Source organism: Myxine glutinosa, chromosome 9 (genome assembly GCF_964187855.1).
Source record: "Myxine glutinosa chromosome 9, kmMyxGlut1.1, whole genome shotgun sequence".
Taxonomy (NCBI): domain Eukaryota; kingdom Metazoa; phylum Chordata; class Myxini; order Myxiniformes; family Myxinidae; genus Myxine; species Myxine glutinosa.
Genome location: NC_136269.1, coordinates 117,744,048 through 117,761,108, shown reverse-complemented (window position 1 = coordinate 117,761,108; position 17,061 = coordinate 117,744,048). Strand labels below are relative to the sequence as shown.

The following is a 17,061-nucleotide window of genomic DNA, read 5'->3' as shown; positions in this document are numbered from 1 at the left end:
GAGGTGGAATCATGGTCTCGGGTGCATTTTCATCTGCTGGTGTTGGTGAGCCGATAAGGTGTGAACAGTCAATTACTGCCAAAGAATACCAGAAAATATTACAGAAAGGATTATTTGCCAGCCTCCAAAAGTTATTTCCTGGAGAGAAAATCAAAGAAGTAATTTTTCGACAAGATAATAATGTTCCTACCCATATTGCAAAAGCCACCAAAAAGGTGGTTGGAGAAAAAGTCCCTGAAACTTATGTTCTGGCCTGGTCAGAGTCCCGAGTTGAACCCCATAGAGAATATTTGGGCCTATATTCAGCACAAATTTATTGGAAGGAAATTTGCAAATTCTGATCAACTTTGGGAAGTTGTGAAACATGTATGGGACAATATTGACATTTCTCGGTGCAAGAAGCTTTGTGAAAGTTTGACCAAAAGACTGGATTATTTAAAGAAAGCAAAGGGACAAGCTATTCCATACTGATTTGTACAGTTGTTTCTGTATGCTCTGGTGCCTTGGTGGTTTTTTTTATTGTATGGTAAAATAGTTATGACAAAAGGATGTTAAAACAAGACCGAAAGTCTAACATCGGCATAGCCGTGCTTGTTTGCTACTTTAGTTGGGGGATAGTATGACCTGGGTGGGGATACTAGTTAGCAAATAATGTCGGCCCGATGGTGAGCAGATTAAGTCATGAGCAGAGGGAGGGCAGCCGTGACAGGAAGGAAGTGCCCATCTGTGATGCCAAGGCAGATCCAAAACGTCGCCAACAAAGCCAGGTGCGCAACGGAGAGTCGGGTCAGGTGCGCAACGGAGAGTCGGGTCAGGTGCGCAACGGAGGGTCGGGTCAGGTGCGCAACGGAGAGTCGGGTCAGGTGCGCAACGGAGAGTCGGGTCAGGTGCGCAACGGAGAGTCGGGTCAGGTGCGCAACGGAGAGTCGGGTCAGGTGCGCAACGGAGAGTCGGGTCAGGTGCGCAACGGAGAGTCGGGTCAGGTGCGCAACGGAGAGTCGGGTCAGGTGCGCAACGGAGAGTCGGGTCAGGTGCGCAACGGAGAGTCGGGTCAGGTGCGCAACGGAGAGTCGGGTCAGGTGCGCAACGGAGAGTCGGGTCAGGTGCGCAACGGAGAGTCGGGTCAGGTGCGCAACGGAGAGTCGGGTCAGGTGCGCAACGGAGAGTCGGGTCAGGTGCGCAACGGAGAGTCGGGTCAGGTGCGCAACGGAGAGTCGGGTCAGGTGCGCAACGGAGAGTCGGGTCAGGTGCGCAACGGAGAGTCGGGTCAGGTGCGCAACGGAGAGTCGGGTCAGGTGCGCAACGGAGAGTCGGGTCAGGTGCGCAACGGAGAGTCGGCTCAGGTGCGCAACGGAGAGTCGGCTCAGGTGCGCAACAGAGAGTCGGCTCAGGTGCGCAACGGAGAGTCGGGTCAGGTGCGCAACGGAGAGTCGGGTCAGGTGCGCAACGGAGAGTCGGGTCAGGTGCGCAACGGAGAGTCGGGTCAGGTGCGCAACGGAGAGTCGGGTCAGGTGCGCAACGGAGAGTCGGGTCAGGTGCGCAACGGAGAGTCGGGTCAGGTGCGCAACGGAGAGTCGGGTCAGGTGCGCAACGGAGAGTCAGGTCAGGTGCGCAACGGAGAGTCGGGTCAGGTGCGCAACACAGAGCCAGGTGCGCAACACAGAGCCAGGTGCGCAACACAGAGCCAGGTGTGCAGCCAGGAGTCAAATCCATCAAAATCTAGGGCAGTTCCCATATAGCCAGCAGCCCAAGGACAGAACGGGCACGAAGGCAAAATGCAGCGCCAAGAATATGGCACCACTCACGACTCGCACGTTTTCAGGCATTCTTTGATCATGATCATTGCTCAAAATCCCTCAGATGAAACCCACAACCAGAAACCTCAGCCACTGCAAGAGTGGACCGAAAGGTCATGAACCCCAACATCACAAAAACCGCCACATCCATGAACAGGGGCACGCAGTCCATGCTGGCATGGGAGGGAGGGTGCACCTCGCCGGCACCGAGACCATCAAAGGGTCGGTCACTGCAAAACCACATAGGCCTCAGAGGCAGAACCCCAGCACCGAAACGTGCGATACAGGGAGCTCAAGGTGTCTGGGCAGTCATTATGAATCCATATTGAAGCATTGAACTCCCTCGTTTGCTAAATTTAAATATAAATTAAAATAAACTAAAAACAAAACTGCAAAACTTAAGGACCCTTTTCACCACGAGAGACGATACCGGCTAATTCCGGTATTAGTTTATTCTATGTTTGGAGTCAACAATGAACCAACCATACATGGCTTCAATCTAGAAAATTTGCAAGAATCAGCCATTCCATGTCAAATCATCAAAGAATCTGCCGTCATCTCTCAGATTTTTGTAAAACTTTGGGAACCAATTGGGACCCATGAAAAACGGCAAGAACTCAAATATTTTTGCTAACAGCCTCTTAATTAGTGAGATACAGACTAACGAACTTTGGACTAATTAGCATGACGTCGCGAATTCAAATGGCCATATCTCTAAAAGTATAACACCTAGAGAGCTGGTTTTGGTGTCATTTTAAAGGTATTTTCATGCCCTATGAATTGGTCTGGGCAACATTTTCCTACCTCCAACCACAAAAACGTTATCACAAAATATAAACCTCAATTGTGAATCCCCCAAAAATGTATCCTTCAAATTTCCTCAAATTCATCCCAGAGGTACCTTATGATGTCAAGAAGCTTCCACATAAATTTTGTGATGGGCACTCCAATAGTTTCTGAGATATGAGCAATAATGTACATGTACGTATGGCATATAGGTTCGAAAATCAGCATTTGTAATGTATTATACAATCAATAAGTGAGTTCAAGTACACAGTGTTCACTAACCTGACTTAGGTTCACTAACCAGTGTCACCGATTTTCTTGGTTTTGGATTTCACATATTTATCTGCAGCAAGTCTCTTTTTTGGAATAGGTGATTCTCCAATCAATCCCAAAGACTCATTCAGTGTATTCAGTTCCATTTCAGGAGAATGAAATTCAAACTCCCCTGAACTGCCTGGTATTGGTGATTCACCTCCACCATCATTGTCCTCACTACTGCTAATAGCGCTGCTGGTCACTGGTAATGGTATTTCACTCTGAGTCTCTACCACACCTGGTTGTCTTTTTGCCAGTTTCTTACGACACTGTCTGTTCTGTCCTGGGTATAGGTAAGCCTGTATAGATAAGGCTGCCCTGTGTTCTTTTTACATCCATCTATCCTTGTACAGCTTTGATCTTTCTTTTCCTCTGGTGGTTATAATAAATGTGTGCTCTTTCTCCAAGCTTTGGTTTCGTCTTCCTCCAGTTGCTTTAGTCTTTTATTTCCATTGGTCTACGTGGCACGATTAAAACCGCTATAATCGGGTTAGTAATTGTTAACGGCCTGGGTCGTGACTCGCTTCGCTCGGCGTGTCCATTACCGTCGCGACTCGGGCGGGGCTGTCTCCTCGCCGGTTGGGTAGTCACGGTAAGCAGGTATTCGGGGGGTCTTTTTTTTGGGTCTCTGGCCCGATTACCCTGGTCGTGGCTGACCACCAGTGACGTCACAGACCCCCAGGATCGGCGACGGCCAGTATAACGGACATGGGGTTAACCCCCCTTGCTAACGGGAGAACCGTCGTCCCAGATCTGTAACAAATGGTGTCAGGAGTGGGATCCCACAGAAGGCGTCAGGAAGGGCATCCGGCCATAAAAACATTGCCTCAAACAGGGAACCATGATTGTCATGGGGCCCGCAAGGCTAACCCCCGCTTTAGCGGGGAAAATGGCCTTAAAACGATCATTCATTACGACACTGGGTACAGATTTTCTGTGCACTTTGCAGTTTGAGGCTTGGATGAGCGGCTATGGCTTTTTGGCTAACAGCTCTCAAGCCAGACGACTTTGGTTTTTCATGAGCTGAAAAGGGATTGCAGCAGGATTTCTGCTTCAAGATGAACTTTTCCTTGGCAGTCGTCATTTTTCTGCAGCTCCTTCAGAAGTGAACTGCCAATTTCTGTTGGTGGCAGGCCTAAGCATTACACTAAGCCAACTTGGACTTTCCCTGGGGATCTTAGACTGTGAAAGTTGCATCACCTCGACTTACCCACATGGGAAATCCCAGTTGGAATTCCCCAGATGAGAATTCCCCTCAGGCCCAGTTGAAAATGAAAGTATATGATACTTCAAAGCAATTGATGGTTGTTCCCTGTGTTCCCTGTCATGGCTAGGTTAGAATGATTGTATAATACATTACAAATGCTGATTTTCGAACCTATATGCCATACGTACATGTACATTATTGCTCATATCTCAGAAACTATTGGAGTGCCCATCACAAAACTTATGTGGAAGCTTCTTGACATCATAAGGTACATCTGGGATGAATTTGAGGAAATTTGAAGGATACATTTTTTTTGGATTCACGATTGAAGTTTATATTTTGTGATAACTTTTTTGTGATTGGAGGTAGGAAAATGTTGCCCAGACAAATTTATAGGGCATGAAAATACCTTTAAAATGACACCAAAACCAGCTCTCTAGGTGTTATACTTTTAGAGATATGGACATTTGAATTCGCGACATCGCGCTAATTAGTCCAAAGTTCGTTAACCTGTATCTCACTAATTAAGAGGCTGTTAGCAAAAATATTTGAGTTCTAGCTGTTTTTCATGGGTCCCAATTGGTTCCCAAAGTTTTACAAAAATCTGAGAGATGACGGCAGATTCTTTGATGATTTGACATGGAATGACCGGAATGACAAAGGGATTCCATTGTGAGGATTATATTTACTATATTATTATTACGAAAACAATACGACTGCATTAGTTTATTCTATGTTTAGAGTCAACATTCAACAATGAACAAACCATACACCGCTTCAATCTGGAAACTTTGCAAGAACGACAAAGGCATTGCAGTGTTAGGATTATCTATATAATAATAGCGTAAGGACTCGACTTTGTTATCCCTTTTACGCCGCACCCAGTGACCCGATGCCCACGGCACTAATGGATTTACGATCTACGAACCGGCTCTTTGTTTATCACGTACAGCCATACTCGAAAAATCTGAATTAGCCGACATTGGGGCCCAAAAGCATCCGATTAACTGCCGATACGACGCCATCTTACGACGCCATCGTATTGGCGTCTGCTGGGCGAAGGCGAAGCAAGCCGTCCGCTGATTGGACAGGCGAAGGCGAAAGCAAGCCGTCCACTGAGTGGACAATCCAGAGCATGCATTTGTGCCGGCGATCGTTGTTCATATAGGCACTCTTCATTCTCATCTTTCTTCCTAACTCTTACTCGGACAAGCAAATCCCCTATGCCATCCATAATGGTACACTCTATCCATACACCACATCCTCCCTTCCGTGGATGTTCCACGGGTTACGGCTAGTCTATATAATAATAGCGTAAGGACTCGACTTTGTTATCCCTTTTACGCCGCACCCAGTGACCCGATGCCCACGGCACTAATGGATTTACAATCTACGAACCGCGCTCTTTGTTTATCACGTACAGCCATACTCGAAAAATCTGAATTAGTCGACGTTGGGGCCCAAAAGCATCCGATTAACTACCCATACGACGCCATCTTATTGGTGTCTGCTGGGTGAAGGCGAAGCAAGCCGTCCGCTGATTGGACAGTCGAAGGTGACAGCAAGTCGTCCACTAAGTGGACAATCCCTGAGTGGTGCTATGCCGATTCCTATTACGAATCCATTCATTTTTCAAAAGTATATCGTAGCGTTGTCATTTAAGTCGATTGCAATAAATACGTTGTTCATATACGCACTCTTCATTCTCATCTTTCTTCCTAACTCTTACTCGGACAAGCAAATCCCCTATGCCATCCATAATGGTACACTCTATCCATACACCACATCCTCCCTTCCGTGGATGTTCCACGGGTTTCGGCTAGTATATACTATATTATTAGTATTAACGCTATTATTATTATTATGAAAACAATACTACTGTATTAAGAAACCTGGGCTAATTTGTCCGAAGCGGCCTGAAGGTCAGCCATGAAGCCAAAGGCCGACAAGTACTGTGTCGTTGGGAAGACCTGTAACGCCTCTGCTTTCGATATTTGATGGTCATTTTAACAATCGGTTTGTTTGTGTTTCACACTGAATGAAAAACGTAAAGGTAGAGCATGGCGAATGTGATATGTGGCAGGTTCGACAATATGTTCGGCCTGAACGAAATTGGAATCAAAATGGCGGTGTGTGGAGAGTCAGCCGCCGTACCGCCATAATGACACCAGATGCAATCACATCACCCTGTCATGTGACCAGATCCTCAGCTCTGATTGGTCTACGTTTGAGGGGACATACATACATACATACATACATACATACGGACAAACACTGTTCCAGACGGCTTTGCCCTGTGGGCTACGCCGTAAAAATTGACTTGTGTACAGAATCCACTGTGGCTGCTTGCTTGAATAAACAGGAAATTATAGGAACTCAACAACACCTCAGTCTCACCGACAGATATTTCTCATATTCCTATATTTCCACGAGTCTGAATTGCATTCAGGAACAGGACAATTTTGGTTGACGATTTTGAAATTGCCACTCTTTTGTCTAAATGCTGAAAATTACAAGACCATTTGAAATACAGATTTTGTGCTAGCAACAGCAGGTTAAAAGTGCACATCCAGCCGAACGGAGCCACAAAAAGGACACACAACAATGCTCAAAAGGGCACATTAGCATTCACATGTCATTTCGGAAGTCAAGTATTAGGTTCAGACCTTCCTCTTTTTTTCAATTAATATCTATTCCTTCATATTATATTCATTTAATCCATTTGGTAAATTTTTTTTAAATCCCTTTGACAAGTAGGCAGATGATGGAAAGTTACTGGGAACACTTGATAAGCAGGTGTCAGAATGAGGCAAAGAGGTACCAAACTACCTTTAAAAATTAAAATCAGCATGTATAGTGCATCCAGAAAGTATTTACACCCCTTGACCTTTTTCAGATTTTGTTTTACAGCCTGGATTTAAAAAGGATTTTAATGAGTTTTCTTGTCACTGATCTACACATCATACCCCATAATGTCAAAGTGGATTTTCTTTTATAAATGTTTACGAAATAATTTAAAATGATACAGAAATATCTCATTTGCATAACTACAGACTTGGCATTTAATATGAATTTTTTTTTTTTCTTGACGGGTTTACTTTCTGAACTCGGTATATCAATCTGGTGAGTTTCTTTCATGCTTCGGTGATTTCTTTGTTAAAAGAACCATGTCACTGATTGTTTGTCGCAGCAAGAAGTCAATAACAGGATTATATCACAGGTGGCATGACAAAATGTACGGACAGGTACATTTGACAATTGGCTTCACAATCGGGTATATAAGGGTTGTTGCATTCTGTATTAGTGGAAAACAACTGCTGCACATCTACAAAAGTTATTGCCGCTTCCCCTGGAGATGGTCCGTCAACTCGACAATGCTGTTTGTCATTTAGTGGTGGCTTTACGAAATTCCGGCATGAAACAGCGTGCTATTGCTCGGCAGTATGGCATCACTCAAGGTCAGGTGTCAAAGATCCTGAAACGAAATGCTCAGAGGGGTGTCCCTACTCCAATACCGAGGTCAGGACGTCCCCGCAGAACCACAAAGAGGGATGATCGCCAGCTGCACCGGTTAGTCCGCAATGGCCGTACCAAGTCAGCTAATCGGCTTAGGGCTGAGTGGCAGCAACTGACAAATGTGCCTGTATCCAGAAGGCTAGTCAACCAACGACTGGTTCAAGCAGGCTATCGTGCCAGGCGTCCCCTGAGAAAGCCACGTCTGACCAGACAACACCGCCAGCGCCGATTGCAGTGGGCCAGAGAGCACCGTCAATGGCAGCCAGGACACTGGAATCACGTGATCTTCAGTGACAAGTCTAGATTTCTGGTCTATCGTCAATATGGCCGCGTCCGAGTGCGCAGACAAGTGCATGAAGCCTACAACGAAGATTGTATAGTGTCAAGAGTCCAAGCTGGAGGTGGTGGGGTGACCGTTTGGGCTGCTTTTCATGCAGGGGGCAAAACTGACCTGGTTGTTCTGAATGGAAACCTGAACCAGTTCAAGCACAGGGCCATTCTGGAAGAAACATTGCTTCCATTTGTTTGTGCAGCCTTTCGAGGAAACTTTGTCTTCCAAGATGACAATGCACGGCCTCATCGTGCTCCCATGATCCAACACTTTCTTGCTGACCGTGGTGTAGAGCATATGGAGTGGCCTGCCATGTCCCCGGATATGAATCCGATAGAGAACTTATGGGCAGAATTAACGCGTCAAATCGACAACTTGGACCAGCAGCCTGCCTCTGTGCGTGAATTGCAGCAGGCTATTGACACTGCATGGCAAGCGATTCCTGTCCAAACCTTGGCAAATCTCGTGAACAGCATGCCTCGACGTGTACGTGCTCTCCTGAATGCTCGTGGGGGTTACACGAAGTACTGAACTGTAATTTTACTGTCCGTAATCCCAGTCGTAATTTAACTTTTGTTTAAATTTTTTTTTGGCTAATATGCAAAATAAAGAGATACTTCTGGAAAACGCACAGAAGTTTAACACAGTACTGTCCATGAATTGAGTTCGATATCAGTTTACATCACTTTCAAAGATCAATTTATTTGCTTCGAAATGTCAAATGTGGTTTTTGTTGCTTTTAAAGGTCACATTAACAAAATCTAAAATAATTTCAACATAATTCCAATGAACTTTTGGTTCTAAGTCATCTTGAAAAGTAAGTTCACCCCCACAAAAAAAATATTCCATATTAAATGCCAAGTCTGTATTTAACGACCTGAGTCAATACTTTGTAGAAGCACTTTTGGCAGAGATTAAAACTTTGGATCTTATTGAGTAAGCCTGTATCAGCTTTGCACATCTGGATTTGGGGAGTTCCTCTCATTCTTTCTGGCAGATTTGCTCAAACTCTGTCAAGTTGGATGGGGAGCCTCAGTGAACAGCAATTTTCAAGTCTTTCCTCAGATTTATCGATGGGATTAAAATCTGGGCTTTGGCTGGGTCACTTATGGCCTTTCATATTCTTGTTTTGAAGCCATTCCAGTGTTGCTTTGGCTGCATGCTTGGGGTCATTGTCCTGTTGGAACGTAAATCTTCACCACATTCTGAGGTATTTTTCACTCTGAAACAGGTTCACCACAAGGATTTGCCTGTATTTGGCTCCATTCATTGTTCCCTCTTCCTTAAAGTCTCACAGTCCCTGCCACTGAACAGCATCCCAATAGCATGATGCTGCCATCACCATGCTTCACAGTAGGGATGGTGTTAGATGGGTGATGAGCTAGCTGTGCTCAGTTTCCTCCAGACTTAGCGCTTTGAATTCAGGCCAGGGAGTTTAATTTTTGTCTTATCAGACCACAGAATATTTTACCTCATGCTCTCAGTCTTTCATGTGCATTTTTGCAAACTCCATGCATGGAGTTTATGCCTCATATGCGTCGTCATATGCCTTTTGCTCAAGAGTGGATTCAGTCTGGCGACTCTGCCATAAAGCCTAGATTTATGAAGTGCTGCAGAAACTGTTATCCTTCTGCAAGTTCTCCCATTTCAGCCGAGGAACTCTAATTCTGTCAGAGTGATCAGTGGGTTCTTGGTCACCTCCCTGACCAAGGTCCTTCTTGCCCAGTTGCTCAGTTTGGTCAGCTGGTCACAGCTCTAGGAAGAGTCTGGGTAGTTCCATGTTCTTTCTATTTCCTAATGATGGACCTCATTGTGCTCTTGGGAATTTTCAACACTAGAAAGTGTTTTATACCCTTCCCCAGATCTATGGCTCCTCGCAATTCTATCTCAGAGTACCTTGGACTTCATGGTAGAGTTTCTGCTGTGACATGCACTGTCATCTGTGGGACATGACCTAGAAAGGTGTGTTTCTTCCTAAATAATGTCCATTCAATTGAATTGGCCACAGGTGGACTCCAATCAAGTTGTAGAGACATCTCAAGGATGATCAAAGGAAAGTGGATGCACCTGAGCTCAATTTAGATGGTCAGAGCAAAAAGGTTGAATACTTATTGTCTCAACACATTTCAGCTTTCAATTTTGATAAATATATATATTTTAATTCCGAAGAAAAAAAAATTCCACTTTGACATTATGGTATATTATATGTAGATTAGTGACAAAAAAAATCTAAATTTCATCCATTTTTTATTCAGGCTAAAACACATCAAAATGTGAAAAAAGTCATGGGGTGTGAATACTTTCTGAAGGTGCTGTACCCATTCTGAATACAATGAGATAATGAACAGCTAAAAACCACAATGTATCGACTATGAAGCCGTGCTTAACACCTGGAAGGCCTTGAGTAGCTCCACTGAAAACTCAACCAGAATAAACATAAATCGAGAAAGAAAATTTGAACAAAGTTTCTTTTTTCCAATGCCTTTTAGGTGGGGTGGGGGAAAGAACCCAAATGGGATACAAGTCAAATCTGACCGAGTCCGAGATATAACTCAGACAAGACAGCTTAATGGCTAGCATGCTATACATTGAAATAGTCTGATAAATTATATACGTGCAAGTTGAATTGTTTGAGAGATGCATTAGAAGTGTCGATAAGAGAAAATATTGGGGATGGAATAGAAAAAAAAAAAGGATGGATGGAGGGTTTGGGAACAGGAATGCATTGACATACAGGAAAGGAAAGTTGGACAGTTTCCATTTTTGAGTACATCATATGTAGATGACATTCAACTACTCTAAAATCAAGTAAATAATTAATATATTTTTATGTGACTTCAAGTTAATCATCACAGTACATGACCAGTAACCATTACAGTACAGGTTGGTTACTGCACCTAGGCAACCATTGCATTGGGCTATGTTACCACAGCATTCACACTCCACCGGCGGCAACATGGCTTCCTTAGGGCTGGTGTGAAATATATGGGAAATGCTCGTTTGTGTTTTAAAATGGGAAGTATCTGGCATTATCAGAAAAAGAAAGAAAAAAAAAAAACAAGCTTTGTGTGCCCATCCAAGATGACCTTGCAGACAATATGGAGAATAATTTTCCTACAGCGACACCATATATCATCCAGTTCACTGCAAGCCAAGCAGAAAAGGCATTCCACAGCAAAGTCAGTCTAAGAATAAGTCGTCATTAATGACATGTCTGTCAAAACAGCAGTTGAAAAAGGGTGGCAGGCTCATTTTAGAAGTATTGATGGTAATTAAAGCCAATATTTTTCTTTAAAAGGACAACAACTGGAAGGAAAAGGAGAAATGTCAAAAGATTATGATGTATATATCAGTAATGACATCAGAAGGTAACACTACAGGACTGGCACATGATAAGTAGGGATTGCCATGGTGTTTCACATGTTTTGGGATAACATATACTCCAGGTGCACAACATTACCATTACCACTTGCCATAACATGAGATGAATGAACACATTGTATAATATTATTGGTCACGGAGTTATTCACTCTTTATAACTACTGTTTGCTTTTTAAAATGTAATCAGCAATTTGTAAAAGATACAAAGACATTGTTGTTAAATTTTGTGGAAACAATAACTTTCACAGGGCATGCATGCAATTACGCTCCTTTTATGCTCCAAACAAATTATGCTCCACAAAGACTGTCTGGAAAACCCTCCCATCTACTTTCTCAACAATCCTCTCCAAGAAGTTCTGTCACTCAAGCTTTTGGGTCTCACTATCAGCCATGTTCTTTCCTGGGAAAACCACATTTCCAAGCTGGCCTCCAAAGCCAGTCTTGGGCATCCTCCGTCGTGCGAAGTCCTTCCTTGGCAATACTGAGCTTCTCACTACATACAAAGCTTTCATCCGCAGTTTGATAGAGTACTGCTTTCGCCTCTGGGATGGTGCTCCTACCTCACATCGCTCAGCTTCATGCTGTAGAAAAAAAGGCTTTTAGGATCATTGGCTGGGGACACATCTGGAAGCAATTGTTTATGGGAGGACATCCAAATGCTAGCCTGGAAGATGCAGTGTCAGGTGTGTTGGAGAAGGGCATCTTTTGTGGGAAGTATGAGCCATATCCCTCTTTCCTTGGCAGAATGTCTTTTTTTCTGAAGATGTTGATGCCGTTCGTGTTTCTCTCCTCGAGTCGTACACCTTGACGATGAACTTCTGAATTTTTTCTAAAGAGATCACAATCCTACTCAACCTCCATGAAGTGTTGCACCAGTGGTAATACTTCAGTGAACCAGGGGTTCCTTTTCAAGTTGTTGGCAAAGGATACTTTGCCTTTTCGTCGAAAGTAAGACGGAACGCAACATTACAGCTGGTGAATGCATGGAAGAGAGGGAGAGCTTTCACAATCAGTCTCAGAGAATCACAGAGCTCTTCAATGTTGATCCAAGACATTTCCACCAGCGATGAACGGGATCCAAATCGCCACCAGTGGCTCTCATTTGCGGATGGCATTTGTGGAAAAACTGGTGCGGATGGTACTATTGATCCAATGGTACTGACCACACACAATCACCACCACATCAGTGTCCCCTGTTCAAATTCTCATGGAAGTCATCCCCTGTCAGACCGCATTCATGAGATGGACTATAATCCAGCTGTCCACCTCTTCGTGATTACAGTCTCCTTCGATCTGGAAACTTGATGTGGACACTAACCCTAACCCTAACACAATGTGGATGACAGATGAGGAAGAGGTCTTTGTGTGTTGGGAATTGGATCTTGGATCCAGCCGTACCAAGTAGATGGTTCAACTCTTCCTCGTTAGTCGAGTCTCTCAAGAACCCGCAAAGTTTGCTGGAACTCTAACCTTCTCTGTCACACATTATCTCATTCTGGTTCTTCTCATGTCTCTTATCACTCCTTTCACACTCCTCAAAGTAGCGATAAAAAAAAATCACATCCATGCACAAGCAGTTCGCCAGTTCAGCCTGGATGAATGAGCAAAACATATCAGCATAATCCTTGAATGTTGAGTTCGTGTTCAGTTTAATGTGATACGGAACCGAGCCTCTGTCAATGATGTGTCGAAGAACGAGGGCCCTGTGTCTGAAGAAATTAAGGGATTTTCAGCCAGCAGTCAATGAAGATCCGACTTACTAGTGGCAGTAAGAACGAGAGCCACTGGAATTTCCTCCAACTGAGAATCAAAGACCACTTGCAGAGCCTCCTGTCAGGTTGCGAAGGACACTGCCAAGGTACCCAGCAAGAATGCGTGGCCCTTGAATATCCAGGCTCTGTTCCATTGCTGTTTTCTACCTTGTCAGTTTCCCCTGGGAGAGGTTTAGCTTCAGATTTCTCACAGCTTGCTTCAGGTCACCAGTTTCTCGGATCAGCTCAATGTAGCCTTTGTATTGCTTCGTATAGCCTTCATATAGACTCCAAGGGCATAAGGGAGGCAATTATTTTTGTGTTTTTGAGCACGATAGTTTGGTCTTAAGAACTTTCATCTGACACATAATTTGTGAGAATCAGTCCTTAAACATGGAATTTACAAGATGCACCCCTCTTGTGGGGCTCTGGGGGCCAAAGGGGCCATCCATGGGCCTAAGGAGGGCAATTTATTTTTGAGTTCAGCCAATTTGTTCTAAGTATCCTCAAGAATACATTCAAAAGAAAAATCACTTTTGGCACAACCTGCAAATGGCATAAACATTTATTAGGGTGAGGGTCCGCTACCAGTACAGTATTTTCCAGTGTATTAACCGTGACCATATGTTAACCGCACCAGTTTTTCACACTCCAAAAAACAAAACAAAAAAAAAACGCTCCTGGTGAAGCTTTATGTAGGACGAGGTGCATAGTCTTATCTGTGTCATCGGGTAGATGTTGGGAGACGTGTGCACAGCATCGAACCGACAGATCATGGCATGCCATGAACCTGTAGACCCACGCCAGGCAGAAGGTGAAATCCCCAATGTCATTCTCCTTAGCCAAGCTCCTCACTTTCAGCCCGAGAGCAAGTGTTGTGAATGAAAAACGTGTAAATTAAAACCAATTCCCCATTATAAGAGGCAGAGGTTAGGAGGATTGCTCCATCAATCCTCATTTTATTGTCTATTTTTACTATTACAGTGGTTTATTTTATTTAAATTTAAAATGTTTTAAGATCCACTTGGCGTTCCTTCTCCAGCAGTAAAAGGTCCTCATTTGAGAGCTCCTCCAAGTACAGCAACTCTTCTACATCACACTGCCCCACCTCATCAAAGCCAACAGTCATGGCAATTTTGAGGATGTTATGTCATGCTTTCGACATATAATTCATGTTGAAACCCTTGAAGCCGTTTACAAATTGAGGTCAAAGCTTCCCCCATACACACAGGAACGAGTTGTGGAGAGGGAAGGCAAGGTGGAGGGAAGGCAAGGGAGAGGGAAGGCAATCGAGCCAGAATCCTGGTGTTATTGCAAACACGTTTTCATGTTGTTCAGTGCAAAAATGTAATCACAGTGTTACTCACGCACTTGAGTTATGCAATTCCAAAAAATGGTATAAATGACAGGTGCACACTACTCCAAAATGCGCAAACATAACCCACATAAAACGTGAGTTTACCGTACTGGAACTGGAATGTACGCCATCAAGTGTGGCGACGTCACACGCCAGGAAATGGTAGTATGTTTTTTCAATTTAAAAGCATCATTAAATTCAACACATATTCTTTATTTTAAAGGTATCGCAATGTGTACACTTGAAAAAAAAGTCTATCTTGGTCATTAGGGCCCTTCTAATTGTGGGCCTGGTGCCGAGGCGCCATTGGGGCCCTTGTCAACCCGACCCTGGAGACCAGGTGGGTATTCCCATCAATCATTCCTCACTCTTGTTTGTCAATCAATCTGAATTGACAGGAACGCAGTGACATGGCGGGGTTACCGTGCATGATTCAACGGGTAAAAATGTACAACCACGATCGCTTGTACCTGCACCTACATAGTTTTACATTATTATGAAAGCTCTAAACGTTCCCAGATATGTAGAATATAGATATACTGGTATATGTATGACAATTGGAATATAATTGAAATTCAGCAAAGATTGTTTTTAACACCAATTTTTTTTTTCTATATCTTTGTATTAACCGCACCCCTAACTTTCAACTTTTTTCCCCGATAAAAATGTGCGGTTAATACAACAGAAAATACGGTAGGCTTGATTTCGTTTGTCCAAAGCGCCAAAATACATACATGGTCTATGCAAAGCTATTGCCAAAACCTCTACAAACGTGATCTATGACACGTGTCTAAAGAGCCACTGCCAAGTCTTGCAAAACAACAAATAGGTAAGAGAACAAACTGTTGGGAGAAAGCAAATGAAATAAGCCTGAACAAGTAAAAATAAGCTTGCGTTGTCACATCAAGAGCAGCAAAGCATGAATATAATCATTAATCAGTACCAAATACATTGGGAAGGAGGGAGAATCAAATGGGTAAAGTAAGGAAGTGAACATAACACCTCAACCAAATGAGTGTTCAGTTCAGAGGTAGGTAAGACAGGATACCATCTCAACGGTCCAAACTGTCGATACACCTACCGTATCAACTGTTATCAGCTTCAGAAATAACCAATATGAAGTGAAGCAACAACGTGTAAAAAACCCACTAAAACCAAAACACGCACATACACCTTTTCATAAAGCCATTCCATACAACAGGTATTCGCCAAACATTTAAACTTTAAATTAATATTTAAAGCATGTTCTAAATTTTACAAATCATACAACAATCTTTCCTTAACTCAATTTTAACCCTAAACCTCTAAATACTTGTACACTTCAAGATCTTTAGCCATTTCTGAAGCGATTGCCCAATTTTCCGACTGCCTGGTTCATCAGCTGGGCTCCCTTCTTTACACAAGTTTCCACTCTTTATGTCTGGAACCTCTCCAAACAGTCCGTCTACATCAGTAAATCCACGACCTCAGCTGTGTCCACACAGTAGTCACCATGGCAATACAATCTATTTCAAACTTTCTACTTGCAGATTATACCTGTAATTAAATATATTTAACTGATACTTGCTTGCGAGAGTGTTTATTTCATGTTTTATCAAATATTCGGATTCCTCATCACACATTCCATTATATAACAATGCATTACCAGTGAACACCTGTACACACCTTACCTTGCACTTTATATGTACATCACCGAGTGACACACACACACAAACACACCTCCTTTGTGAACCAACACTCCTGCCGTTTGTCGATATTATTAATCATTATGATTATATTATCACAATTAAGGATGCATGTTTGTAGCACAAAGAAAAACCTTCGATTGTCGAGTGTTGCTATTGGACTAGTCTAGGTTTCATGCATCATCTTCTCCAAATCAAACGATAATAATTAGATAAAGAAAAACATTTGCATTCACCGATGATGTGCAGCCATTGTTGCCGAACCTCCTCCTTGCATGAACACACAATCATGAATACAAAGAGCAAAGCAAATAGGAATTAGGTATTCAAATTTCAAAACAAATGAGTAGGAAAAAGCATTTTAGAAACAACATGCAAATGTAAGTGTATTGAAGGCAGCCATTAGAAGGGGGTAGCAATACACAATTTACCTTCCAGTTTTCATTCTCAATCACCGACCCTGCCGCTTCTAAAGCTCTTACAGACAAAGCACAAGCCAAGCAAACCGAATGCAGCGTCTCACCGGAGCAAAACCACAGCAAGTCTGAAATTCCGCATCCGCCACCAATCCGTGTCCAGCTATCCACCATGCTGCTGTGCGTGCCTCGCTTTCCTTCTATATCAGTGTCATCATTCCTTCTCCACCACTCCAACCATTTCGCATCCTCAACATTGGCTCTCAACGCACACTCACACCACCATACCCTCACCCCTCATCCACCTCCCCTCACACAACATTCAGCAAAAAACCCTCCCCTTCCCAAATCCTTATCTTCAATGATCCACCCCTCATTCTCAATTCCTTTCATCAACACTGGCAGTTAAACTGTATAATTTGTTTTGTTACCTCAGACCTGTTGCCATAACCTATCAGGTTGACCATGGTAGATTTGCATTTATTAAAACATGTGTTTATGTGCTATATTCACTTTGTCA

The 17,061-nt window shown here is 43.4% G+C and overlaps 1 protein-coding gene across 6 annotated transcripts in view; it reads right to left on the bottom strand.

Annotated features, from left to right (window-relative positions):
* Positions 1–17,061, bottom strand: part of LOC137435048 (echinoderm microtubule-associated protein-like 2) — a 171,386-nt gene that overhangs the window by 119,810 nt on the left and 34,515 nt on the right. For 2 of the 6 annotated variants that reach the window (XR_013624598.1, XM_068128432.2), the window contains exon 1: positions 16,649–16,794. The exons of 3 other annotated variants lie outside the window; for them this stretch is intronic. Coding sequence is in view for 2 of the 3 variants with exons in the window: in XM_068128432.2 (XP_067984533.2) it covers positions 16,649–16,715 (67 nt within the window). In the remaining variant the exon portion in view is untranslated. Of the gene's footprint in view, positions 1–16,648; positions 16,796–17,061 lie in introns of those variants that run through there. One more of the 6 variants, XM_078784805.1, reaches the window with a different exon arrangement.